Here is a 27,944-nt window from a genome sequence, read left to right as displayed (position 1 = left end):
CCCAGAAAATATCTCCTTCGGTCTCAGCCCTGGGCAGTCCAGGTCTTCATGCTGCTGTGGGTCACACTACTGGTCGTGGGTGAGTAGAACGGCTCAACACGGGCCCCGGGTGGGGTTGGGACAGCCTCTCTCTCTCCACCAGCACACCAGCCTTTTTGAGGCTCAGCCGCTGCTCAGAGAGTCTTTCCCACACGAGGAGACTGTTTTCAGGCTTTACTGCAGGGCTCAGGCCTTCCTCTCTTGAGGCTAAAGAAAGCAGTCATAGCTGGAAAAATTCTTCAACCTTACAGAGAAGGAAACTATAGTGACCACAACAATTAATGTTTCGTTCATTTTTTTTTTCTTCAACAAATACTTCATGAAGTCCAGAAAATGAGTCACGGTTGCTTATTCAGACCGTCTTATTCAGAGAAAAGCCTACTCTCCTCTCTGCTTAGGAGATACCCTTTTTCCTCATATGCTGGTCCTGGGCACAAGGTTTCTGACAGGGAAGATGCTCTTTCTTCTGCACATGAATGCAAAGCACAGCAGTGATTGGCAGATTAAGAACACGGGGTGGGGGGAGACGCAGAGGGATAGCGGGGCAAGGCAAGGAGAACCCTGGAGGAGATGGCATTCCCACTGTGCCTGTGGGTGTGCATAGGTGCCTATCAATTCACATCTATGAATGGTCTGTTTTTACCAAGGCTTAAATATTAGAATTAAATGAGTTCATTCATTTGCTAAGCAAATATTTTTTTCATGATACCTAGTCACAGCACTGTGCCAGGTGCTGAGATGATGGGAGTCCATGGAGGAAGCTCATGATATAGAAGGACTCCCAACATGGCCAATAGACAAGAAACAGCTATTATAGCAAGACTCCAGTTAAATAATTATCCAGTGCATGGTGCAGGCAGATAATAAACCATATGCCAAATAGCTGGTATAGACTTCATGAAACTTAGAAGTGAGTAGGAGCTGGAGGGACAAGATGTAAGAAGAGAGGGCACCACAGTTGGAAGGTGCATGGACTATTAATCCAGAGATAGGAAGCACATCCCAGTGTGGAACCAACAGAGGGGCAAGACAGTATGGCCAGGAGCATGCACTTTGGAGTCAAGCAGGATCTGGGTTCAAAATGTCATCCTGCCACTTACCAGCTACTTAACCAGTTTTCTGGCCTGTGAAATAGGGCTAATCAAAGAAGTCATAGGGCTACTGGCCGGATGACATGAAATAATGTATGTAAGTGCATGCCACATAGAAAACAGAAGAATGTTAGCTTAATTAAGACAATGCAATGGTCAAGGAGGCCAAGATATTCAGGTAATAGTGAGTAATCCATTGTTCTCAAGAGCACACTTAAGTTTGGATAACTCTTATGCAAATCCCTGTTGAATAAATCAATCAAATCTGTCCCTTATATGGAATATCTATTCAATTTATAAACCTGCCCATGTTGCCTCATCTCTCTCCTCGTTACCCATTTCTGAAACCTGTATCCTTCTATCTCTCCTATTGCTAACCTAGCTCTTTAATTAATTCACTATACAATATATAAATAGCAAAAATTAGTGGAATATCTTCTATATACAAGGTGCTGTTCTAGATCCTGGAGAATACATGGTGCACACGAGAGAATCCCTCACAGGGATTGATTGCACTGTAGAGAGGAGAAACAAGCAAACAAACAAATAATGAAGATAATTTTGAAAAAACACTCTGGGAAAGATTAAGCATCACCACCTCTGGTGCTGCCTTCTAACCGGCCTCTCAGCTTCACACCTGGTCCCACCGAGGTCCGCCCACTGGCAGAGAGCTCCATCTAAGCCTTAAGTCCTATTGTTACTCTCCTCCTCAAACCCTTTCCATAGCTCCCTGTGGCTTTTACATTAAAATCAGAGCCACTCACTTGGGCCCCGCATGCCTCTCTAACCTTATTTCCCTCTTCACTCCCTGCCTTCCAGAACCCCCCCCCAACTCCTGACCACCGCTGTCATTTCTTCATTCTGTGTCCTTCTGCCTTGACTGCCTTCCACATCAGCTCTTGCTATACACAAGCTCTCACCGTCACCTGCTGACTCCGATGTTCTCACAATTTTCTCAAGCATTCCTCCTTCAGGCACCTTCCATGGTCCCCCATCCACCCTCTTCAACACACACACATACCCTACACACTGGGCAGGGTGGCCCTTCTGCCCCCCATGATACCCCACGTCTATTTCTATTATTGCACTTAAACCACAAGTATTACAATTACATGACCTCGCATCATGCTTCTGTTTCCTCTACCAGTCAACTTCTTGACAGCAGAGACCATTTTTTAAATTCATCTTAGTTAGAAGTCCAATCACAATGTCTTAGCGTATACATAGATATATTTGATAAATAATTATTAGATTTTTTAAATGAATTTTTAATGGAAGAAGTAATAAATAGATGGGGAAAAAACTAGGCATTAACTTTGAAAAGCCACAAATTTTTTAATCTGTGCTCATCTCTGGCTTTTTTTGCAGCTCCTGTCAGTGGACAATGGGGTGAGTTCTCCTTTCTTTTGTCCTTCGTTGTTTCTGGATAAGAGTATCTCCGTAATAATAGGAAATAGGAAACATTTACGATGGCTGCCTGAGGATCTCTAATATCTCCCGTTTTCGTGCCGAGGCCAGCAGAGATGTGAAAGTGTCACCTGGTCTGTTGGCATCGCCCAAAGACCAGGAGAGCTTCATGATCACCCTCCGGCCCTCCCTGGGCGAGGTGGGGAATGCACACGCAGCTCCTGGCCTTTGCGAGGCCCTGCATTTCCTCCTATTGCAAATGGACCCCACTTAGCCCAGGACTTCTTCAACTGCGTGGCAAATGGGCTGGGCTCAGGATAGGATCACCTCCAATCAGCAAGCCAGGAAAACACCCCACCGTGGTGATCCCAACAGGAATGCTGCATCCTCTATAGCTGTGGAGTAAAATCCTCCAGGAAAGGTGTAGGAAGCAGAAGAACCTCCAACACCTGGGCCCTTACAAGGAAGAAATGTGCAGAAACGGGAAATGGGGGAGAAGACAAATTTTCACACAGTCAACTAGTTCTGGCTCCCAATGCCATTCTTCTGGGTCAGAGTGGGCACTTGGGGACCCATGCATAGCAAGAATTCCCTACAACCCCTCTCCTTGTCCAAAATCAGCAGCCCCAGCTGGAACCGTGTCTAGGTCATGTATAGATGCCAGGGAATAAATTGTTCATTCCTTGCTCTGCCACAATTAGCTACAATGGGATTTTTCCAGGCATTTGAATCTTCATTTAAAAGTTGAAGGTATTATACAAGTTGATCTCTCAAGCTTTGCTCAGCGCCAAATAGACGATAATATGATCCATTGGTTTTTTGTTTGTTTGGACTAGTCGAGGGCAGTAATTAGAAGGGGGAAAGAATAGAACAAGGAATTCTACTGTTCTGACTGCGAACAATCACTTGAGACAACTCACTACTTTCAGACCAGCCAGTATGGCTTATTCTTTTTAGGGCAAGTGCAAAATTGTGATTTTAACAACAGCTCTGGTGGTTCTTATGAATTTATGAACATGATGGAATGGCAGGACAGGGGCAATTTTCTCTAGGATCCACTTCCATAACAGGCTGAGTAGCCAGTGATATTTGACAGTGAATACTGCTGGTATTACCCTCTTGACATGGTTTTTCTCATTGACACCCCCAAGCAGACTTCCCTCAGGTGAGGTGAGCGCTGCCATGAGCCATCAGTGATCCTCCCAGGGGCCACCGAAGCCAGGTCCTCCAGTCTGGCCAACACTCAACCCTGTGCTGGAAGACACAGGCATCTCCACCTCAGACTTTTTCTCTTCCTTCCTCAGCTACCACAACCAGACCCATCATTTCCCTCCATCCTCCATGGACCACTGTCTTCCAAGGAGAGAGAGTGAATCTGACTTGCGGTGGGTTTCACTACTTACCACAGAAAACAAGGTGGAAATGTGTGTATCAGAGGAGAGAGATCCTAACAAACACCCCAGGAGACACCCTCGAGGTTCGTGAATCCGGACAGTACAGATGCCAGGTCGGGAGGTCAGCCCTAAGTAAACCTGTGCACTTGCACTTTTCTTCAGGTGAGACAGAGTGAAAAAAAACACAAACTTTAGAAATCATTTCAGTTCCTTTTTTTCTCCCGCTGTTACCATCGTTCACTCCAGACAACTCATGAGTGAACAATTTTATTCCACACTGTGGTTAGACAGACAAGGAGGGAGTTAAAAAGCTCCGTATACCACCAGATAGGGAATGGAATTAACTTCTTAAATTGGAACATAACATTTAAGAAGATTTAACTTATCCGGACAAAACTCACTCAGCCCAATGGGAAGTGGTTTCAAGTAATGTATCTAGAAGAAAATAATTGTTGTTTATAACAGCTAAAGGTTATGTGAAGAACTATACAAAAGGCTGCAATTTCTACTGAGTGGAATAATGTCTCTAAACCTGTGGGTATTAAAGTCTGATTTGAATTTGGAAACCTGAGCAGCTTTTCAATCATACGAATACTCAGGGTCTACCCTGTGTTTACTGAATAAAAAATTGTCGGAGTAGTGCCCTCAGAATTTGTAGTTTTTACAAGCTGCTCTGGTAAAAGAAAATTTGAGAAGCAATTTATTTGAATGGTTAATGAATTTATGTATAGTTTTAAAGCCATATGATTTATTTCGACTAATAAGGAACATGAACATATTTTTATATTTATAGATATAGATGATAGCTAGATGATGTAGCTATAGAAGTACAGAGGGAGAAAGAAGGAAAGAGGCATGTGGTTTTTGTCTGAAACTACCTAGTTATAAAGGTGGTATAAATTAAATTATATTTAATTTAGTGAACAAGGAAGCAGTGAAATAGCAAGGAGCAAATAAAATGCTTATGCTCTTTGACTTAACAATCCCCCTCTTCACACTTTATCTACTGAAACAATCATAGAAATATATACCCACAATGGAGGGCCCTAAATGGTCAAGAAGAGAGGACTCATTAAATAAATTACATTACTGACATTGAAGGAAAACTTAGTGGCCATAGAAAATCAGGTTCAGTGATAAAATTAATGACACAGGAAATTGTCCATAGCATAGTAAGTGAAAGGCAGGTTGTCAAATCTATAAATAGTATTCAAATCCCATAAAAAGAAAAAAATACACACAGACTCTCAAACACACAAACATGGAAGAGAAAACCGGAAACAGGTGCCAAAATATGGGCGATGGGACAATAGGTGATTTTTTTTCTTTTTTTTTTTTTCGGCATATTATGGGGGTACAGATTTTAAGGTTTCAATAAATGCCCTTTCCCCCCTACCCCCACAAGTCTGAGTTTCCAGCATGACCATCCCCCAGATTTTTAACTACGTCTCTGCTTTTCTCAAGGCACATGTATTCATTTTAAGATCAGAAAAAAAGAAATGATATTATTTTAAGAATGCTCTCTACCAAGCCCTTTTTCTAGGAAATCTTGGAATAATAATGAGAAGTAAGAGGGAACAATGGGATGAACCCAGTAACCGGTCCTGTGTTTCCGATAGCTTCGCTGATCCTGCAGGCTCCCCTCTCTGTGTATGAAGGAGACCTCGTGGTCCTGAGGTGCCGGGCGAAGGCAAGAGTAACATCGTACACTATTTACAAGAACCGCGAAGCCCTGACTTCCCTGGAAGGAACCTCTGACTTCTTTATCCCTGATGCAACTCTGAAGGACAATGGCGCATATCACTGTACCGGAGTTACGGAAGATCGCCTCATTTCTTCCAACGAAGTCAAAATCCAAGTCCAAGGTAAAGGCTTCATTATTTTGTGAAGTGGGTTGGTCAAAAGGAGAGTCCCTGGGGCTCACAGAGTTAGAGCAGGACTGGATTACCACTGATATGCAGGGTACATTCCTGCAAGGACCACAGGAGGCACCACAGTGCGCTGGGCTGAAGGGTGTTAAGAGTCAGTGGCATCCCTGCCTGTGCCTGCTTTTGTGTGTTCTGCCTGCTGATGCTGAGGATGAAGTGTGTTTTCCCCCGCACTCATTGCTCTGGGACTGTTATGATTCTTCTCTCTAGATCTGTTTCCATCTCCCATGCTCAGAGCCAGCCCCTTCCAGCCCCTGGAGGGAAGGTCCATGACCCTGACCTGTGTGACCCAGCCCCCTCCACAGAGGTCAAAGGTCCAGCTCCAGTTCTGCTTCTTCAGAGACAGCCAGGCTCTGGGATCAGGCTGGAGCAGCTCCCCAGAGCTCCAGATCCGTGCAATGCTGCCTGAAGATTCAGGGTCCTACTGGTGCGAGGCAGGAACCAAGACTCACAGCGTCCTGCGCAAGAGCCAGAGTTTCCAGATACGCGTGCAAAGTGAGTGTCAGTGGGCTCTGCGATTTGCCAGGGATGGGGCTGGAAGAGCTGGGCAGATCTGCACATCAGCTTGGGGTACCAGTGTACACGGAAAGAGCTTCTCATACCTGTGAGCTGTACAAGACAGGAGACCCCAAGTAATTGGTCCTGTGAACCAATGAGAAGAGCTTAGAACCAGGAAAGTACAAGAAAAGAGAGATGAGTTCATTTTTTCGTTTCGATGCCATTAGATATAACTCTCAGAAGGCTCTCTTCCCTGACACCATTTTTCCCCTGCTAGGCCCATAGCCATAAGTTGTTAGCTACGGCAGAGCCCCCCCCCCCCCCGACTGGACTGGCTCCTGCTTGGCCAGATGGACAGACTCCTAGCATCATAGGTGCCTGGAGCACAGTGCTTAAAAACAAGAAAACCAAAAGACGGAAGCTTGGGGAACAAATCATTCCAACTTGATGTCATTGGGAATGGTGTTGTACCCACCATGGCTTTTTCCAAAGTTTCTAAAATTTTGTGGGTCCTCAAGCATGACTTCTAAACAATGGCCAAATGCTTCCCTTGATTAAATTTTGTCTGCCTCATAGGAAATCTATTTGAGTGTCAGGAAAGGACACATAGTCTGGGGTGCATACCTTCCTCAGTGAGGAGACAGTGAAAGTGGGAGCATTCTCCATAAATTGACTCCCATTCCTAGGCCAGCAAAAAAAAAAAAAAAAAAAAGCAAAAAATATTCTATGACTTGGTTTTTTCTAAACTGACTACATTTTGTTAATCTTATATTCTGCAGTTATAGGTAACAGGCATTTGTTAGGTCACTGGTTTAAGGAAGGACAATTCAGAGAAGGTGGAGAGGGTGTTATCCAACAGTTGCAACACAATAATTTCTAGCATAGGCTAGAAATGAGCATAACTGATGAAACCCAACCTCAGGCTCTTCTCCCCCTCTGTTCAGTTATCTCCTGTTGCTCTTTCAAACTTAAGGATGACTCAGAAAGGCGCTGTGCTAAGCCAACATCCATATGCAAAGCCACACCCATCTGGGGTATGGGATGCTTTCATCACAGATTTTCTTGCTTAGTGGGACTGTCCTTGTTCCACCTCCTTCGACCATTTAACTGACAAGCTAGAGGGGTCAAGAAGTTGCTGCTCGGCCAGGAGCAGTGGCTCATGTCTATAATCCTAGCACTCTTGGAGGCCGAGGCGGGAGGATTGCTTGAGCTCAGGAGCTCGAAACCAGCCTGAGCAAGAGCCAGACGCCTGTCTCTACTAAAAATAGAAAAAATTAACCCGGCATGGTGATGCATGCCTGTAGTCCCAGCTACCTGGGAGGCTGAGGCAGGAGGATGGCTTGAACCCGGGAGTTTGAGGTTGCTGTGAGCTAGGCTGACACCATGGCACTCTAGCCCAGGCAACAGAGTGAGACTCTGTCTCAAAAAAAAAAAAAAAAAAAAAAAAAAGAAGTTACTGCTCAAGGGCAAGTTTTGTGCACATGCCAACAGTTTATTTCCAACTAGCCCTTGCAGTCACTGTGTGACAATCACCTTGATGCCCAGGCTCCCTGTCCCCATCACCACTCCCACCACTTTCCCCAACTGCTGGGCACTGGATGTCATCTCTGGAATTACTGGCCCTGCTCTACTGGGGGATGGGTGGACACGGAGGGAGGCTGGGCAGGGCTGCCTCTGCACCTTGTCCCAGACACTCCACAAGACCATCGAGGAGTAGAGGTTCTCCCTACCACTTCCTCCCTCTTCCCCAGGACAGGCCAGTTCTACCCAGGCCCAACTTTCCACGTGAGATCAGCAGATTTAGCCTTCCCATCCTGTGACTCTTCTCCATCCATAAGCACCCCACTGCCAGGAGTCCCATATGTCATTTTTATTCATTTAGGAGTTCTTGCCAAGCTGCAAATACACACTGTCCCAGCTTCCGCGTCGGTGTTCGAAGGTCAGGATCTGGTGCTGACCTGCTCAGCAGATAGAGCCCTAGAGCTCATCACAGTCTCCTGGTACCGAAGATTTAAAAACAAGGATGAGAAAATAAAGACTCTGATGTCATCAAAATTCAAGATCTCTGAGGTGAAAAGCAGCGATGCTGGAGAGTATTACTGTGCAGCTAACAGCAGACACAGCTCGTTTGTCAGCAAACCAGTGACGATCGAGGTGAAAGGTGTGTTCTGTCAGTTCTCACCTGAGGAATGCACACGGGGATCGTCAGTGAAGACCACAAGGCAGTAGGTGGGAGTGGATACTGACAGTTACCAATGATCCAATGCTCTGAAGGACCTACCAAGAGTTAGTCAGAGATTAGCAGGAGGGAGTTAGGACTAGAAGGGGCCAGGGGCAGTGGGAGCTTTTGGAAATGCTTAGAAATGGGGATTAGAAAAGATGCTCAGTGATTTCGCATGTGGCCAGACCCTTCATATTTACAAGTTTCTTCTCAGGTTAAGTGAAATTTCTCTTGGGAATAAAGCCAGAACAAATAGAACGTTAGAACCGGGGCTGATCTAGGGCCATGTTTCTTGGCAAGCCCATTTAATATAAGGATATGTAGGGACCCTCCCTGACCACCCTGTTGTCTCTTTCAGCCCCAGTGACATATCCTTTCCTCACCTTCAGGGCTATTAGGGCAGTGGTCCCCTACCTTTTGGGCACCAAGGACGGGTTTCATGGAAGATAATTTTTCCATGGATGGAGGTTGGGGGTTTGGGGGGAGGCAGAGCTCGGGCAGTGATGTGAGTGATGGGGAGCAGCTGTAAGTACAGATGAAGCTTTGCTCTCTCACCTCCGGCTGTGCAACCCTCCAGCTCCTAAGTTTCATGAAAGACAATTTTCCCACCGACTGGGGGAGAGTAAGAGGACTCAGAAGAACTCTGTGGCCCTGTCCCTAACAGGACACGGACCAGTATCAGCCTGCAGCCCAGGGATTGGGGACCGCAGTCTTATGGCACAGCATGCCGCGGAGAATGTAGTAAAACTTCACCGTGATACCAACGGAGCTTCTCCCCTAATCCTATATCAGTTTTATCATGAGGCTGAAATCTGAAAGACCCAGGGCCCCTATAGAGGAGGAGCATCCCTCATCCTCTGTCTGCCCACAGAACACTCTGAGAATGACTCCTGTGCCCAGACAATGGACTGGGGGCCCAGGCAGCAAAGAGAGGTCACTCTCCAACAGAAGTGACCTAACTGACCACCAGAGGTCACAGCCAAGTCAGGTAGTGTGTTCCCCCACTCTCGAGACTCCATCTACAGAAACTCATAGGCTTTGGGCCCACATAGCCTCATGACAGGCTCATTGCTTCTGCCTAGCAGTTCTGAACTACTTTCTGTGACCACTCTCTCAGGAACTCAGTAGTCCCTTAGAGCGAGTCATTAATAGGAAAATACACAGTCCAACCAAAACTACCTTCAAGTAGCTATGAAAACTTTTCGGGGTCCAAGTGCTGTGCAAATCAGCAATCTTTGGCCAAAGAGAAATTACAGAGCTCAGCATTACTTGGTTGGACAATACTCAGTTCTTAATTGTTCTGTCAATCAACAGAAGTCCAACGATTTCTGGATTTTGTCCTTTTGTCACTGACACTCAACAAATCTTTGCTCTCTTACCTGCTTCCTGCTTCTTCCCCAGGCTATCTCAATGTTTCTGTTGGCTTCTAGCAAAATAAGCTAGTGTCTATCCATTGTGGGCTCATTCTTCTACCAGCCAGATTTGATCACACTCCTGAATGTTTCTGAAGCATCTCTCTCTCTCTCTGTCTTTCTCTCTCTTTCCCCTCCACCACGCCCCCACCACCCCCATCCCCAGCTTCTGTGGCACTCAATACTTGTAACTTTTCTCTCTTTCCTCTGGATTCTCAGATGCCTGAGTTGCCAACCAACCTATTGTTCTCAGTAGCTCCCAAATCATTTCTCCTTCCCAGGTATACAGAGGTATCTGTTATCCCAGTTAACAGGCATTGACAATAACCAACATGCAAATCCATGTAGGATATAGAGACAGGTAGCAGCATCACAGTTACTCCAAATAGGTAACTCTGGAGGTGCAACATGTCGTAGTAACTGACGTAACTATGAACCCCAGAGGACATCACCTCCTCTACCAGTACACACCACCATGCGGCCCTCAAAGCTGCTACAGTGCTTATGGTAGTGAGGGGAAAACTGCTTGTGTGGAGCTCTGCGTCATCCCTTCCATTCACTGCAAACTCCAGGTTGACTGTTAGGGAGACAGTGTGATTCTTCACTGGACCAGGAGTCAGGAGACAGACCAGGTCCTGGCTGGCCTTGGAAACAGCCTGCACGGGCAAGTCCCCCAGCCTCCCCCACAACTCCATTTTCTCACCTGTAGCTAGAGAGGATCAGTCTGGGTAAAGGGAGAGGGGAGAAGCAGAGAAGAGGGCCCTGGAAAATATGTCAATCTGGCAGGAAAAAGGGTCAAAGGCAAAGCCCTGAGGGCCACCCAAGTGAAGGAAGACGTAGAGACAGAGACTAAGAAGAAGACGCAGAGCGACGTGGGCAGGCGAGGGAGTCTGCGCATGCGCGTTGGCTGCGCACGGAAACCTGCAGGAAGAGGCAGAAGCAACTCTTGACTAATTTTTTCTCTCCCGCAGTCCCCGTGTCTCGTCCTGTCCTCACCCTCAGCTCTGCCGGGGCCCCCGCTTTTGAGGGAACCATCGTGACACTTCACTGTGAAGCGGAGAGAGGTTCTTCACGCATCACATACCAGTTTTATCGCGAGGATGTTCTCCTGGGGAGCAGGGTAACCCCCTCTGGAAGTGGAACATCCTTCAGCTTATCTCTGACCACAGAGCATTCTGGAAACTACTCCTGCACAGCTGACAATGGCCTCGGCCCCCAGCGCAGTGAGGCAGTGAGCCTCTCTGTCACTGGTAAGCCCTGGGCTCCTGCCGGTCCCCCCCCCCCCCCCCCCCCCCGCCCAAGCCCTCTCTCACCCACCCCTTCAGAAGTCTGCTCGTGCCTTCCAGTGTCCTACCCCAATCAAAGAAATCCCATCTTGGCCCGCTTCTCAGGAAGCCAACTAGCTGTGAGCCTCAGTCACCATCCAGCCCTGGCTTGGCCAGACCCCTAAGAAAACTCAGTAGACTCCTTAGCTTTTATTAATACCAAATGAATTTATTATTTTTTTAAAATTGATTTCTCCTGATTTGCATGTTCAGTCCCCACATGAATTTTTCTTAATTTGATGCACAGAAGCATCTCCTATTTCTCTGTCAGTGCTTACATATTAACTTGGCTACAAGCACAGGCATAGGGACAAATATTGAGCAAGACCTTAATTGCTTTAAAAATTTCCCAAGCAGTTCAAGCTCTCACAATGGGAGGTTTGGAGAGGGCTGATTTTGAACAGAAAGGAGGAAATGGCTGCCTGGGAACCAGCTCCTCAGTCTTCTGGGGTTTGCATGATCCCTTGTCTTCTAATCCATTAAAATAAGTATTAGATTATTGCATTATGTTTTCTAAATCTTTGTTTGAAGTATGACATACATTCAGGAAACAGGTACAAATCATAAGTGTATAATTCCTGGTTACTTGTGTCGCCATCGAAAAGGTATTACTTTAGGAGCAAAACTGCATCTGTTTCACTCTTTAGTAGAGAGGGAAAGTTCAGTTTTCTTCTCGGAGAAGCAGAATGGTACGATAGAAAAATCTTGAGCCTGGTGTGTCAGACATGCCTCCAATATAAATTGTTGGGTAAAGAGATTATTATTTTAAAAATATAAATGTTCATGCTGGAGACTCAGACTTGTGGGGGGAGGGGGAGAAATAGGCATTTATTGAAACCTTAAAATCGGTACCCCCATAATATGCTGAAATAAAAAATATATATATAAATGTTCTTAGACCTAGACTCTAAAGTCCAAGCCCTATCTATCTAGGAAAGCTCCCAGCCTTCATGCATCCTCTATCCCATTATTAGGTTTTATTTTTTTCTTGTATTTAGTGACATCTAAAACCTCTTTAATTCCTGTTTCTTGTCTGTCTCCCTCAAGGCCAATAGAATATAAGCTTCGTGAGAACAGAACCTCACGAGTCATGGTCCCCCAGTAGGGCCTCAGTCAGCGTTTGTAATTCAGTGAACAGATGATAAGATGATAAACAGAAATTTAAAAAAAAAAAAGCTCTAGCAGAGCTCAGGAGAACAAAGAAAATAACAAAACTATAGAAATGAAATCCAAATTTGAAGCAGTAGGAATAGAATGGATATGTATGAAAACTGTTAACAAAATGAAGAATCGGTTTGAGAAAATAATACAGAATGAAAAGTACAAAGATATAGAAATAAAGGCAAAAAATTATGATACGGAGATCAGACACCGAAGACCCCCACATGTAGATAATTAAATGTCTTTAAGTTGGAAAACTGAACTGAAGAGAAAATAAAACTCAAAGACGCAATAAAAAATATTGTCCTCAAGCAAATAAAACTTGAATATGTAGATCAGAAGCTATATCTTCATGAGATTATTGAAGTTTAAGGTTAAAAATATGTATGTGTGTATGTGATCATGGAGGAAAAAAGACAGTCATCTCAGAAAGAAAAATTTCAACTTGGTCTTAGATTTGGCACAATAGTCAATACCCAAAGAGAGAGAAGTGGTGGTCATACTTGGATTCCAGGGGCAAATGAGAGCTGAAAATTTTATATCAAGTCAAAAAGGTATTGTCAAAAATGCAGGGACTCAGAGAATTCAATACCCAATAGCTCTTCTTTAAAAAATTGCTTAATGAATGATATGAAAGCTTATGTAACCAAAACGTTTGTAACCCTGTAATATTCTGAAATTAAAAAATGATTGACATGAACATTACCGAATTTCTTTTGAAAAAAAAAAAATGATTGACAAAATGCAGCCCACCTAGATGTGAATGAAAGCAAAGGACTAATGATGAGGAAACCATGATATAAAAAGTGAGTACTGAATCTTTGTAGGTTAGTGCTTCTCAACCCTGGCTGCAGATTAGAATTATCTGGAAACTCTGTAAAAAGATCTATTACCAAGCTCTTCTTCAGGCCAGTTAAATTCAGAATCTCTCAGATACAGCCTCAGAATCAAAATTTTTAACATACCCTCAGGTGAGAATACCGTATGGACAGGGTTGAAGACCACTTATTTAGATATAGAAACAAAGGCTAATCAACTGGGAGAATCATAGTTACAGAACAAAAAGTAACTATTGTAGACACTGAAAATGTAAAGACAATATATATAAAACAAATCAGTTGGTCAAAAAGAGGAGAGGAAGTAAAAACAATTATTTTCTCATGCTTATTATATCACAGTGAATTGTGAATTATTTCACAATTCAAAAAATAATCGCCTTGACAATCTTTAAAAATCAATGAAAGATTTCAAAATTTTCACTTTGTCAATCATTTCTGAATACTTTATAAGCAGTAACTCATCATTAATGGTTTATACTTCACTAAAATTCCATGGAAAACCAACCAGTAGCCAGTAGGGTCACACAGGATAGAAGGAGACATTTGTTCAGGTAAAGCAACTGTAGCTGTTAAGACTGGAAACAGAGACTAAATAATAAAAATAAACCTCTGCACCGATGTGATCATAAGTGATCAAGGAGTAGGGAAAACAGAAGCTCCTATATACCATTAGTGCAAGTGTAAATTGGTTCAATCTTTTTTTTTAGCGTATTATGGGGGTACAAGTGTTAAGGTTACGTATATTGCCAATGTCCCCCCCTCCTCTCTTGAGTCAGAGCTTCAAGTTTTTTTTAATTGACATGTTGCAATTGTATATATTTATGGGGTACAATTTGATGTCTTGATACATAGATGTTGTATAATAAGTAAATCATGGTATTTAGCATATTCACCACCTCGTGTATATATCATTTCTTTTGGTGAAACATTCAAAAGCCTCTCTTCCAGCTATTTTGTAATATACTATACCTTACTGGTAACCATCAGCACTCCTGTCTAATTGTAACTTTGTACCATTGACCAACATCTCCCCATCCTCTCTTCCCCCTTCTCCTCTCTGCAGTCTCCAGTAACCACTATTCTACTCTCTGCTTTTATTAATATAATATCAATACACTTTGGTTTTTTGTTTTTGTGTTGTTTTTTAGATTCCATATGTGCATGAGATCATGCAGTATTTGCCTTTCTGTGCCTGGCTAATTTCACTTAATATTATTTCCTCCAAGTCCATTTGTCTTCTTGAAAATGACAGAATTTCATTTTTTTTTTTTTACAGCTGAATAGTATTCCATTGTGTATATACAGCATATTTTCTCTATCCACTTCTCTGTTGTTGGACACTTGGGTTGATCCCATAACTTGGTTGTTGTAAATCGTGCTGCAATGAACATGGAGTGCAATTCTCTCTTTGACACGGTGATTTCATTTCCTTTGACTATATAATATACCTAGTAATGGAATTGCTGAATCGCATGGTAATTTTATTTTTAACTTTTTGGGGGAATGCCTGTAGTGTTTTCCATAGTGGCTGTACTAATTTATAATCCAACCAACAGTGTGCATGTGTTCCCCTTTCTCCACTTCCTCACCAACATTTCTTTTCTTTTTGATAATAGCCATTCTAACTGGAGTGAGGTGGTATCTCATTGTGGTTTGATTTGCATTTCCCTAATGACCAGTGATATTGAACATTTTTCATGTACCTGTTGGCCATTTGTAGGTCTTTTTTTGAGAAATGTCTATTAAGGTCTTTTGCCCATTTTAAAATCAGATATTTGAGTTTTTGCTGTTAAATTCTTTATATATTCTGGATATTAATCCCTTGTCAGATATATGGTTTGCAAATAGTTTTTCCCATTCTGTAGGTTTTCTCTTCACTTTGTTGATCGTTTCCTCTACTGTGCAAAAGCTTTTCAGGTTGATATAATTCCATTTGTCTATTTTTGCTTTTGTTGCCCATGCTTCTGAGGTCTTATTTTAAAAAGTCCAACCATTTTGAAGAACAATTTGATATCACATATTATTATTTAAAATGTTCATATACTTCATCTCAAAAATGTCACTTCTAAGAATTTATCTTAAGAAATGTATTCACAAGCTGAGGACAGTGACTCATGCCTCTAATCTCAGCACTTTGCAAGGCCGAGGCAGGAGGATTGCTTGAAGCCAGAAGTTTGAGACCAGCCTGGGCAACAAAGGAAGACCCTGTCTCTACAAAAAAATAAAATGAAAAAATTAGCCAAGAATAGCAGCATGTGCTTGTAGCTCTAGCTACTTGGGAGGCTGAGGCAAGAGGATTGCTTCAGCCCAGGAGTTGGAGGTTACAGTGAGCTATGCTCATACCACTACTGCACTCCAGCCTGGGCAATAGAGCAAGACTCTGTCTCAGTTAAAAAAAAAAAAAAAAGAATCAGGTAATATTTATCCAAAATTATAAAGTAGTAAATTTGAGCATTTTGTGTATAAGTTTTACCTTAATAAAGTTGATTTTTAATAGTTAATGATGTAGATCTCTAAGTAATAGCATTGAAAGATTCCCATAACATGTAGCTAAGGAGAAAAGCAGTTTGTAGAGCAATATGTATATTGTGATCCCATACACATCTGTTTTTAATGTGTTTATTTATGTGCTGGTATGAGTGAGTATATTTATACATAGAAAAGATCTAGAAAGTATTACCAAATACTTAAAAGAGGTAATTTCTAGAAAATAAAAATAAAGAAAATGGGCCAGGTGCGGTGGCTCACGCCTGTAATCCTAGCTCTCTGGGAGGCTGAGGCAGGAGGATTGCTCGAGGTCAGGAGTTCCAGACCAGCCTGAGCAAGAGCGAGACCCCGTCTCTACTATAAATAGAAAGAAATTAATTGGACAACTAGTATATCTATAAAAAAATTAGCCGGGCATGGTGGCACATGCCTGTAGTCCCAGCTACTTGCGAGGCTGAGGCAGGAGGATTGCTTGAGCCCAGGAGTTTGAGGTTGCTGTGAGCTAGGCTGATGCCACAGCACTCACTCTAGCCTGGGCGACAAAGTGAGACTCTGTCTCAAAAAATAATAATAATAATAATAAAGAAAACGGTAAAATTTTTCACTTTTACTTTATGTAGTTCTGTAAAGTTTGATTTTTTAAATAAGGAGCTGCTTTCTTTATTTCAGCATATTATGGGGGTACAAATGTTTAGGTTATGTATGTTGGCTTGCCTGCCCCCCCAGTCAGAGCTTCAAGCATGTCCATCCCCTAGATGGTGCACATCATACTCACTATGTATGTATATACCCATCCTATCTTCCCTCCTCCCATCTGCCTAATGCCCGATAAATGCTGTTCCTATATGTCCTCTTAGGTGTTGATCAGTTAAAACCAATTTGCTGGTGAGTACATGTGTGTGGTGCTTGTTTTTCCATTCTTGGGATAGTTCACTTAGTAGAATGGACTGGTGTCAACTAACTCATTTCCTCCCTCAGTTCCAGCGTCTCGCCCTGTCCTCACTCTTAGGACTCCCCCGGCCGGGGCTGTGGAGGGGCACGTGGTAGAGCTCCACTGTGAAGCCCTGAGAGGCTCTCCCCCGATCCGGTACCAGTTTCTTCACGAGGATGTCAGCCTGGGGAGCAGCTCAGCCACCTCTGGAGGGGGAGCATCCTTCAACCTCTCTCTGACTGCAGAACATTCTGGAATCTACTTCTGTGAGGCCGACAATGGCCAGGGAGCCCAGCGCAGTGACACAGTATCACTCAGCGTTACCAGTAAGTTGACCCTTCCAACCAGCAGCACAAAAAGGAACAGACCATCTACCCTACCCTTCCCAGTAACCAATATGGGAGCTACTAGAGTTTCCACAGAGCCATTTGCTGTGTGATGTAATGTCAGTCCTGCTGCCTACACAGCATCTATCCAAGAGCTTTGGCTTCTACATGCTCAGGAACTTGTACCTTCCTTTTGCTTGCTGTACCTTTCCTGGTAGCAATGGGCTACAGCCAACTGGGACCAAAACCCCCCTAATGTAGAAGGCTTTTCAAAATACAAACTATATCCTGATCAACAGTGATCAGTAGGAAAGCAGTTATGAAGTTTCTTATGTCTCACCTCAGAAGACAGTTAGTTATGGTTTTCTCTGTCAATCAATAAAGAGGCTGACACATTCTGTAATTGGCTCACAAATTTCCCTCTAGCTTCTCCTGCCCCTGTCCCAAACCCACTTGGGTTACCATCCAAGACCCTTGCAAAGGACGTCTCACAGTCATTCTCCTCATTTCCTACTTGCTGTTCCACTCAGCAATGCCAGTGCCCCCATCTGCCCCTGTTGTGGGCTCCTAGTGACACCTGCTCTCAATGAAGCGATGTCCTCCTCTCAACCCTACATTCTGCCACTGTTTCATGACTCTAAAGTCCACAATACAACCTGCTCAGCACCACTGTCTTCCTCTCCATGTCAGTCACCCACTCCCACATGCATAAATTATTCCACCTCTGAAATGACAATTTAAGCACCTGTCGTCTGACAGCCATTTCCCATCCTGTTACTTGCTTCAACTCTTCCTGTCACTAGTGCTCTCAGACCTCAATGGAAGGCCCAGTTCATTGGCAACTCTACTCCCTCCCTCATACATCAAACAATGATACCCTGCAAATTGAGCATCTGTCTCTACATCCATCTAGCCACTCGTCGCTCCTCTTCCTAAGGTATAGAGAAGAAGACCATGGTCCCCGTCAGGTAAACGTCTCCATCTGCTCTCTAGGTTCCATCCTTTTGTGCTTTCCCAGAAATCATATACAACCAATTATCACTTTCCTATGTTCCAGCATCTCCCTCTTGGTGGAATCCCTCCCTCTGGCATTTAACCTGCTGCATGTCTCTCATACCTAAGAAAAAACATCTGTTGATCTCACTTATGTCTCCACCCAGTGCTCCATCATGGCTAAACCTTCAAAAAGAGTCAGCTACCCAGGGTGTCTCCATGTCCTCATTATCCACAAGGTTCCAATCTACAAAGGTCTCCTGTCCTCTCCACCAAAATGGTTCTCGCAAAGGTCTCTGTTGACCTCCATGGCTTTAAACACAATGGTCATTTTCCAGTTCTCATCTTACTTGATCTCTCAGCTATATTCCATAGCTGAGAGATCATATTTATCATTTCTTCCTTCTTGAAACCCTGTCTTCCTGGGCTTCAGTGACTCTACCCTCTTCTCATTCTCCCCTTTCCCTGGCCACATCTTCTCAGTCTTCTTTACTGGCTTCTCCTTTTATGGACAACTTTCAAGCATTGGTGTGTCCCAGAGCTTTGACCTGTGTCCTCTTATCTGTATTCTTTCTCTGGATGATTCTGGGTATGTCATCTATAAATGGCCTTGTCATCTGTACATAATGATTCCTAAACTTCTATCTCTAAAGGAGACCTCCTGCCTGAGCACCTACACATGCCATATCTGCACTCAAATATCTCAAAAGCTCATCAACTGAACACCTCTAAAGCTGAACTCCTGGCATTCCCCTCAGACCTGTTCCTCTTCCAGGGTCCCTACCTCTGTGAAAGACACCTCGCTTTATCCAGATACACAAGGCAGAAACCCAGGAGTCTTCCTTGACATTTCAATCCCTCACCCCTCAGAACCAGTTCATCAGTAAGTCCTGCTGAGTTTACTTCCTAAATATTTCTTGGATCTCTTTCTATTCCTGTTGCTACTGTCTAGTCAAATCCGCCAACGTTTCAACCACCACATGCCACTTAAATACCACTCCATTCCATTTCTGTTCCCCACAATCTATTTTGCACACAGAGGTCAGAATCCTCTTCTAAAAGGACAAATATGATCTCCTCACACCCTTGTGTAGACAGAGTTATAGACTTCCCACAGCTCCTGTTTCATGGCGCTCTGCAGACCCTTCCCTTAGTGCCTCGGCCACCTACTTCAATCGCTCAAACGTCCCAACCTTCTTCCCAGCTCGGGCCTTTGCATGCAGAGCTTCCCTGGTGTGCCCTCCACCTCTTTCTCCCTCTCGTTCCCTTCAAATGTCACTTTGGGAGGAAGCTTTTCCTGACTAACCAGGTCCCAGGATTGTACATTTTATACCACCCTGTCCTTTACTTTGCATCGATCATCAATGTTTTAATTCCACATTTGCATTTTTGTGCAAAAATTGTATTTTTATTTAATGGCTGCCTATCATCCTTCTAGATTGTAGTTTCTGTGAGAGCAGGGACTCTGTCTCTCTTACCCTGGAATCCCCAGCATACAATGCCATTCTTGGGACTTACTGATTGCTTGATTGATTTTTGAAAACTTTTTGTTCAATTAATTTTTGGTGAATGAATATAAAAATGAGCCAATCAATTGATCCCTACTCAGTCTTTTGTGAGGCCCCATTTCTGGTGCAGCCCAGATGCAATCACTTCCCTGGCTACATAAGCAATAGGTCTCTCCTATTCCTCATTTTCTATTGAACTGATTTCTCCTTTTCCTCGATAGTCCTTTGACTTCTACGATGCTTGAGTTTCATTTTAACCTTTGTCTCCAAATTCTTCAAACACGTTGAGTTTGTTTATTCAAATACTCCAAACCGTTTGTAGCACTACACAAATGTTGTTGTTTCTGGAGATCTGAAGCTATCACAGCTGAGACCTGAGTAATGTCACAGTTCATTAAAAAAAACTGAAACATTTTCCCATTTGAAATGGCTTTGGAATGCAGGGATATATTTGAAGAGAAGGAGCTGATGGTTGACTGTTTTGTCTCCCCCAGTTCCAGTGTCTCGCCCTGTCCTCCACCTCAGGGCTCCCCGGGCCCAGGCTGCGGTGGGGGACGTGGTGGAGCTTCGCTGTGAGGCCACGAGAGGCTCTCCCCCGATCTCATACCAGTTTTACCATGAGGATGCCACCCTGGGGAGAAGCGTGGCCCACACTGGAGGAGGAGTGTCCTTCAACCTCTCTCTGACAGCGGAACATTCTGGAGACTACTCCTGTGAGGCTGACAATGGCCTGGGGGCCCAGCGCAGCGAGGTGGTGACACTCAAAGTCATAGGTGAGTTGGTCCTGCCCACCAGCAGCAGGACCACGCGCTGGCTGCCTGTGCCTTCTCTCCCCAGCTGATGGCGGCATGCCGTGCTCCCCAGCCTGTTCCCTGGTGGGACGTCCCAGCACACTTCCTGCCCACAGAACCTCCACGTGCAAGTCTGGGAGCCTCCCTGTGGAGGCTTACTCTTCTTCCCCCATCGGCAGCACCGGCCTCAGCCAATTTTCCTCTGAGATTTGCAGGGACTCTTGCCACCCAGTTTGCACACTTACTCCCTAGATACTCCACCTAGGCATGTGCCTCAGACAGAGTGCTCCTCCCTCCGTCTCCCCAACACAGTGAACCAGCACGTCATGTCTCCTGTGCTCTGTGTTCATGACTTCGTGATTTCCTGCTCACACCCACTCCCTCGTTTCTACAATTCCCTTGTGCAAATGCTTGTTATTTCTGCTGCTGCTGTTATCACAGCTAAGGGGCTTCGTGCCCAGCCTGGATGAATTGTGTCTGGGTCCCAGAACTAGGACACAGGTCACAGAGAGCAGGAACTGCCAGAAAAAAGAATATTTTTCATTATTATCACCACCAATATCATCATCAACAGTCACTGAGCCAGGCCCTATGCTTAGTGCAGGACTTGCAATATCTCATTGACTCATTAAGAAAAACCTGTGAGGATAAAAATCTAACCACTTTTATCCCCAGTTTGCAGGAGAGGAAACTGAGGCTTACCGAGGGGAAATAACTAGCTCAGACACACCCAGCCATGGTGAAGCCAAGTTGAAACATGGCCCTATCCAACTGCTGATGTTAGTCTACATTATAACATCTCTTCGATCATCGTGGCCACGTTCCAATACAACCTTTTAGTATTTTTTAATAATTTATTATTCTGAAAGAATACATAAATTTTCATGACAAAAATTCCAACTATACAAAAGGGTCAATATTGAAAAGTAAAGTCTCTCTCTACCTGCTCTCACATACTTTCGAATCCATATAGTTCCCAGTCTAGACGTAACCACCTTTTCACCTGCATTCTAGAAGTATTCTATAAAGACATAGACTTTTTTTTTACAAAATTACAATCGTATTGCACATATAGTTATGCAACTTGCATTTTTTTTTATTTAAAAATATATCTTGACTTTAGTTTAAGAACTACATCTTGGGTATTGTTTGTTTTTCATTATCCAGTGTGCTAGATTGTCTCTAGTTTTTAATTATTATAGAATGCTACAGTAGAAATTCTTGTACAGATATCTTGTCATACCATATGTTAGTATCCCTCAAGGAGATGATCCTAGAAGTAGATGTGCTGGTCAAAGTTTATATGCATTTTAAATTTGGTAGATATTGCCAAATTGCCACTCGGGGAAGTGTCTTAAATTTGTATTCCCACCTCAGGCTTATCAAGGCTCCTGTTTATCCAGAAGCTCATCAGAGTATTAGTCTATTTAAGCTTTGTCAATTTAATGAAGGAGTAACATAATAGTATTGCATAGTTGCTTTTATTTATGCATATTTAGTTAATGATGAAGATGAGAATCTTTTTATCTATTTATTGGCTATTTCAAGTTTTCAGTGATTTGTACACTTTTTTACACTTTTCTGCTGGATATTTTTTTTTATGCTGAAAGCTCTTTGTAGATCAAAGTAATTGGCTTTGTCTAATCATATGTGTTTCAATCTACTTTCCATGATTGAGAGCTGACTTTCTACATTTGTTTATAATACTTTTTGATTCTTACAAGTATGTTGGAAGCGGAAACTGCTATTGGCTTTTTGATTCCCTCAGTTCCAGCATCCAGCCCTGTCCTCACCCTCAGGGCTCCCGGGGCCCAGGCTGCGGTCGGGGACATGGTAGAGCTTTGCTGTGAGGCCCTGGAGGGCTCTCCCCCCATCCTGTACCGGTTTTACCACGAAAACATCACCTTGTGGACCAGCTCAGCCCTCTCTGGAGGAGGAGTGTCCTTCAACCTCTCTCTGACTGTGGAACATTCTGGAAACTTCTCCTGTGAGGCTGACAATGGCCTGGGGGCCCAGCGCAGTGAGGTGCTGACACTCAGCTTCACATGTAAGTTTCTTATGCCCAGGCCACAGATATGGAAGAACTATGTCCTGCAGGGACACTCTGATGGTGGCCCAGAACGAGTACACGAAGCTGGTTATTTCATTCTAAGTTGTTGTGTTCTGAAGTGTGTCTTAAGCGTCGGTTCTGGGGCATGGTGCGAGCAGTGCAGGCAGACGACATCACTGAATTTAGAGCTCATCAGCTAGCTGCCTCTTCGCTTCCTGGCCACCATCCATGCAGACCCTTGACCTTGGCCTCAGGCCAGAAATGACCTTCCTCACAAGGGCAGGAGCCATTTCCGGTGCCACCCCAGCACCTGCTCAGCCGCAGGGGTCCTGGTCACCTAGGTTCACCCTCTGTCCCAGGCCCAAGCACCAGCTTCAGGGTCGGAGCACCACCAGCCCCTCCCTCTGGCTCATGCACGGGGTCTCCCCCTCAGGGCTGACCAAAAACAGAAGAGGTCCTGTGGCCACAGGCGTCACCGGGGGACTGCTCAGCATGATGGGCCTTGCTGCTGGGGTGCTGCTGGCCTACTGCTGGCTCTCGAGGAAAGCAGGTGGGTGACTCCCTGGCACACCTGTGCCTGTGTCCATGCCCCGCCTAGCTCCCTTCCCTCTGTGACAACCCTTAGGCTCCCAAGAGCTCCTAGTTCCCATCCCTCAGTCCTCCCCCTTCCCACTGGGTCCCCCAGAATCCCTTTTGCAAATGCAAAGCTTCCGAAACAGCCCTATTGTGTGCACGATGCCTTGGTGAGAGGTAGTGTCCCCAGCAATATAAACTGCAGAGTCTCTCCCTCCCTCCCCTTACAAGATCCCCAAGGAATGGGAAGAGGAGAAAGATTCTGCGAAATAGAAGTGAAAACAGAAACCAAATAAGACTTAGTAATTGACTGATTTTTAAAATGTACACCATTTTTATAGTCGATCAAGTCTATTTTCCTGTCTGCTGCTCTCGATCATTGTCTTAACAAACTCCATGCTGAAGGATTGTGGATCGTGGGCTCCCTTTTCTCATTACAACTATACCCCCAGGGTCAGCAGTTTTTTCCAACCTGCTACCTCCCTTGGGTATAGCAAAGAAGGGTTCAGACTTCAGTGACTGCAACTCCTGGCAGTTTCTCGGTGAGCCTCCTACGAGCTGTGCCCTGTGAAGTTCTCCTCTTCCTGAATCCAGTGCCCTCTGCTTTCCTTTGCAGGGGGGAAGCTTGCCTCTGGCCCCTCCAGGTAAGACCCAGGCTGTATTCCTCTGTGATTAATGAAATGCTCACAAGGTAGAAAAATGGAATTGGATCTGATTATTACCAAAATCACAGTTTCTGCTGAGTGTTGCTGAGATGGATGGCACCCACTTCATATTGCTACCTCCCCAGGATATCCCAAGGCAATGTCTAGGATCTTCCCACCCACCCCCTTAGCTGTACAGGCCGCCTTCTTGCATCAGATGCAAATTGCCTTTCACTTATCAACTCCTCCACCACTGTTGGCTTGGTTGTCTGAGTGACCGCTATGACCACTGAGTCTATCCAATATCTTGAGATGATCTTCCTTAACAAGTTTGGAAATCTCTGGAGATGGCCAACCTCATCAACACCTGTTGTGATGATGACAAGAAGATGGGGCCACACAACCTGACCACCCAGAGAGGCCACTATGCCAGCAGAAGGTAGTGCCTTGTGAAGAAGGGACCACCATCCAGTGTCCCATAAGGCTGACCTTAGGAGCCGAACCATGGCTCGCAAACTGCCCCTGGGCGATCCCATGGCAGCAGGTATCCAAACCATCCAGAGTTCCTCTGAGCCTCTCTGGTTACTGACTTTTCTGAGACACCATTCTCTCTGAGAGTGGGGGCTCTGGAGCCAGGTTCGAATCTGGGCTCTTTCCCTTTCGGGTTACATGGTCTTGGTAAGTCACTTCATCTCATGGAAAATGGAATGGGGATCTAGGAAATCCCCATTTATCATCTATAAGATGGAGATAAAACAGAACTAACTTAAAATATTGTCACAAGCATTAGCAGAGTGCTTGTTACACACCAGGTGGCCATAAAGCCTGGAAGCATAGAGAATATGAATCTGTCATGATTCATAATATAATGCTCATAGACCATTTGCTATGTACTCGTCTATGTTTCCAGGCTTGGCAGCCACCCTGTGGTAAGAACTCACGAGCTGGGAGTAATCATTAGAGTCGCTTTGTCAGGATTCCTAGGAAACATCAGCGTTTCTGTGTCTCACAGGATCCCTTCAGATTTGAACCCCCAAGAGCCCACCTACCACAACGTACCAGGCTGGATAGAACTGCAGCCGGTGTACAGCAATGGTGAGGGCCCTGTGTGTGGGTGGGGCTGCCGGGTTGGTGGGGCAGGACAGGAGGAGGGACTGTGCAGGGGCTGGAGGGCTCTGGTCCTGCCAGAAAACGAACTCTGCCTGGGGGGAGCAAGAAGTAGCTCAGATGAGCCGCAAGAACCTCAGCATCCTCTGAAACTTCAACTTCTTTCTAAGTAAATCCTAGAGGAGGAGACGTGGTTTACTGCGAATTACGGAGCATCCCGGAGAAAAACAGGCACGCAGGTAAGACCTGAGTGAGTCTCTGTTCTGGCCCACCCTCAACTTAGCCTGTTGCCGGGTAGCTTGGTGCGCACCCCTGCAGCAGGTCTGCGCCAACTGGGCACGGAGCCACCTGTCACACTAGGTCCTGGGGCTTCTTAACTTGTGCCTGTGCTGCTCAGGGCAAATCCAAGCCCACCACGCAGTGCTGCTTTCTCCATCCTCTACAGACAGTCTCGGTGTGACCCGAGTAACAAAACCATCCCTTGGGCAGTCACTTAACCTCTCAGAGCTTCAGTGTCCCCATCTGTAAAATGGGACCAGACTATCATTCCCTACTGTCTTAGGCAGGTTGGGCTGTGATAGACTGGGTGGCTTACGGAATGAACATTTATTTTTCATAGTTCAGGGGGCTGGAAGTCCAAGATCAAGGTGCCAGCACGGTCAGGTTCTTGGTGAGGGCTCTCTTCCTAGTTCACAGACAGAGGCTTTCTTGCAGATAGACTCTCACATGGCAGAGAGAGAGATTCTTTCTCTCTCTCTCTGAGAGAGATTAGTAAGGATACTAATCTCATCATGGCCTAATTACCTCCCAAGGGCCCCAGCTCCAAACACCATCACATTGGGGATTAGGGCTTTAACACGTGAATTTGTAGAGGGGCACAAATATTCAGTCCGTAGCACCTACCTACCTGTATTAGTTTTCTATTACCATAAACTTAGCGGGATCAAAGAGTGTAAGTTTGTTATCTTACAGCTCTGTAGGTCAGCATCTGACATGAGTCTCACTGAGCTATAGTTAAGGTGTTGGCAGGGCTGCGTTCCATTCTGGAGGTGTTGGGGGAATGCATTCATGCCTTTTCTGTCTTCTAGAGGCCACCCCCTCTCCTGGGCTCATGCCCTCTTCCTCCGTTTTCAAAGCCAGCAATGTCGCATCTCTCTAACCATTCTTGCATGGTCAGGTCTCCCTCTGACCTCTTGCAGCTGGGAAAAGCCCTCTGATTTTTAGGAGTCCTGTGATTATACTGGGCCCATCTGCATAATCTGGAATGATCTCCCCATCTCAGTGTCTGTAATCTTAATCACATCTGAAAAGTCCTCTTTCCCATCCAAGGTGACATATTCAGAGCTTCCAGGGAGTAGGGCATGGATAGCATTCTGGCTACCACACTGTCTCACAGGATTACTGTGAGGAGTCAATGAGAAAGCAGCTGTGGAAATTCTGTTGAAACGGCAGAGTGTTAAGCAGAGTGACGATGGCTACACGCTGATTGTCTGGCTGTGTCATCAGCTCTCACTCACAGCAGGTGGCTTGCAAGGAGGGCATCCCAGCCTGGCTTCCTCCTACTAGGAGCAAGAAATGGGAGCAAGGTCCTTGGGTGCAGACTCTTCTAACTCTGCTTCAGAAAAAGTGCTGTGAGATTTTAGCCAGTGTGCTTCCCTCTTTGGTTTGACAATTTCTCTTGTATAAAGTCAAGTGAATTGTGTTTGTGTCCCATTCTTGGTTCTATAGCATCCCTCTATGACATGAACTCATTCACATTTACAGCCCCCTTTGAGGTAACCATATCCCCATTTTAAAGATGAGGAAACTGAGGCATAGAGACCTTAAATGACCTGCCTGAAGGCACTGAGCTAGTAAATCACCCATCTGCCCAAGCTCTGGACCATACTTTGCTTCTCAGTGCAATTCCAGAGAGCCTTGATGTTCGTTCCAAGCCAGAAAGAGTGAGCCCTGCCTGGAGAATGTCATATTTCACTCTAGTTTGAAGGTAATACCACAATAACGTTAAATAACAACAACTTCTAATATCTATCATGTGTTGAGTCATTCTTCTATGCCAGGTACAGTTCTAAGTGCTATAAATAAATACACTATATTTGCATAGCCCTTAGAATGATACGTATTATAGCATATATGTGCAGCTGTAGCATACATACATGTCATCATTAGGGAGAGAGAGAATTTATTTGTAGCACTCAGGACTGCACCTGGCACATAGAAACTGCTCAACATGTGGCAGGTGATAGAAATTATACCTACGCGTGCGCGCACACACGCATGTACATATATATAAACTCATGTAACCTCGCTATGACCCTGTAGGCACATGATATTATTATTCCCATCATATAGATGAGGCTACCAACACAGGAGACGTTGAGTGACCTGCCCAAGGCCACAGAGGTGGCGAGGCAGACCCAGGCGGGGCTCAGTCTCGATCCGGAATCCGCTCTCTGAAACACATGCCAGCTCATGCTGCCTCTCCCCAGTAGATAATATAAACCTGTGATCAAAGAACTAACAAGATAAAATGCACATTTCTTTTGAGAGCTCTGAGGCAGCTCAGAGTGGGGGACCAAGTGCAAAGTGATGTTGAGGAGCGGCATGGTCCGTACTGTGGGGCTGAGGGTCCTAGGAAGGGGGTGGGACAGGGGGACAGGAGGAGTGGCTGCTTACCGCACAGAGCAGGGAGAGGCCCTCAAGGAGACGGGCTGGGCTGGAGCACAGGTGCAGGGAGGAAGCGCCCAGCGGGCCTTCCACGGCTGAGCACTGCCCTCTTTCCACAGCGGCCTCTGCACCCCGGCTTCCCAGTAACAAGGTGAGTCTGACAACCCGAGTGGCCTCCCCCGAGGGCCCGCCAGCCCCGGCCCTCACCTGCGTGCTCTTGGTTCCTAGGACTCTGCTGTCATCTACTCCCAGGTGAAGGTGGCATCAACCCCAGCCTCCAGGACCCAGCTCTCGGCTTCCTCGGCTCCTCACAGATGAGCCCACGTGACTCCCCAACTGCGGTCTCAGCCTCTGCACCCCGAAGGTCTCCGTGGGGACGAGGGAGCATGGAAGTGGCCTTCATGGCATGTGCCACGCTATCAGTCTGACCAGAACACAGGGCCCTGGCTGGGCTCCTGCCTATTGCCTGGGGTATAGTCCTGGCAGTTGTCTTTAATGATAAGTTGCTCCCAAGCCAGGGCCCACTGTGTCTCCTGCCTTCGTTCGTGGGCT

At 45.2% G+C, this 27,944-nt stretch overlaps 1 protein-coding gene across 1 annotated transcript; it reads left to right on the top strand.

Moving 5' to 3' along the window:
* Nucleotides 1–48: 48 nt before the first annotated feature.
* FCRL5 (Fc receptor like 5) lies at nt 49–27,798 on the top strand. Its single transcript, XM_076010416.1, has 17 exons — nt 49–79; nt 2,499–2,519; nt 3,842–4,093; nt 5,551–5,815; nt 5,893–5,927; nt 6,070–6,354; nt 8,240–8,518; nt 10,962–11,240; nt 16,781–17,059; nt 20,055–20,333; nt 22,120–22,398; nt 22,835–22,951; nt 23,591–23,618; nt 24,631–24,713; nt 24,896–24,964; nt 27,512–27,543; nt 27,621–27,798. Exons 1-17 carry the CDS (start codon nt 49–51, stop codon nt 27,708–27,710), a joined length of 2,703 nt encoding a protein of 900 aa, XP_075866531.1. The 3' UTR covers nt 27,711–27,798.
* The last annotated feature ends 146 nt before the right edge of the window (nt 27,799–27,944 follow it).

This window comes from Microcebus murinus, chromosome 2 (assembly GCF_040939455.1).
Source record: "Microcebus murinus isolate Inina chromosome 2, M.murinus_Inina_mat1.0, whole genome shotgun sequence".
Taxonomy (NCBI): Eukaryota; Metazoa; Chordata; class Mammalia; order Primates; family Cheirogaleidae; genus Microcebus; species Microcebus murinus.
Note: the sequence above shows the minus strand (reverse complement) of the source record. Positions and strands in the feature narration are given on the sequence as shown.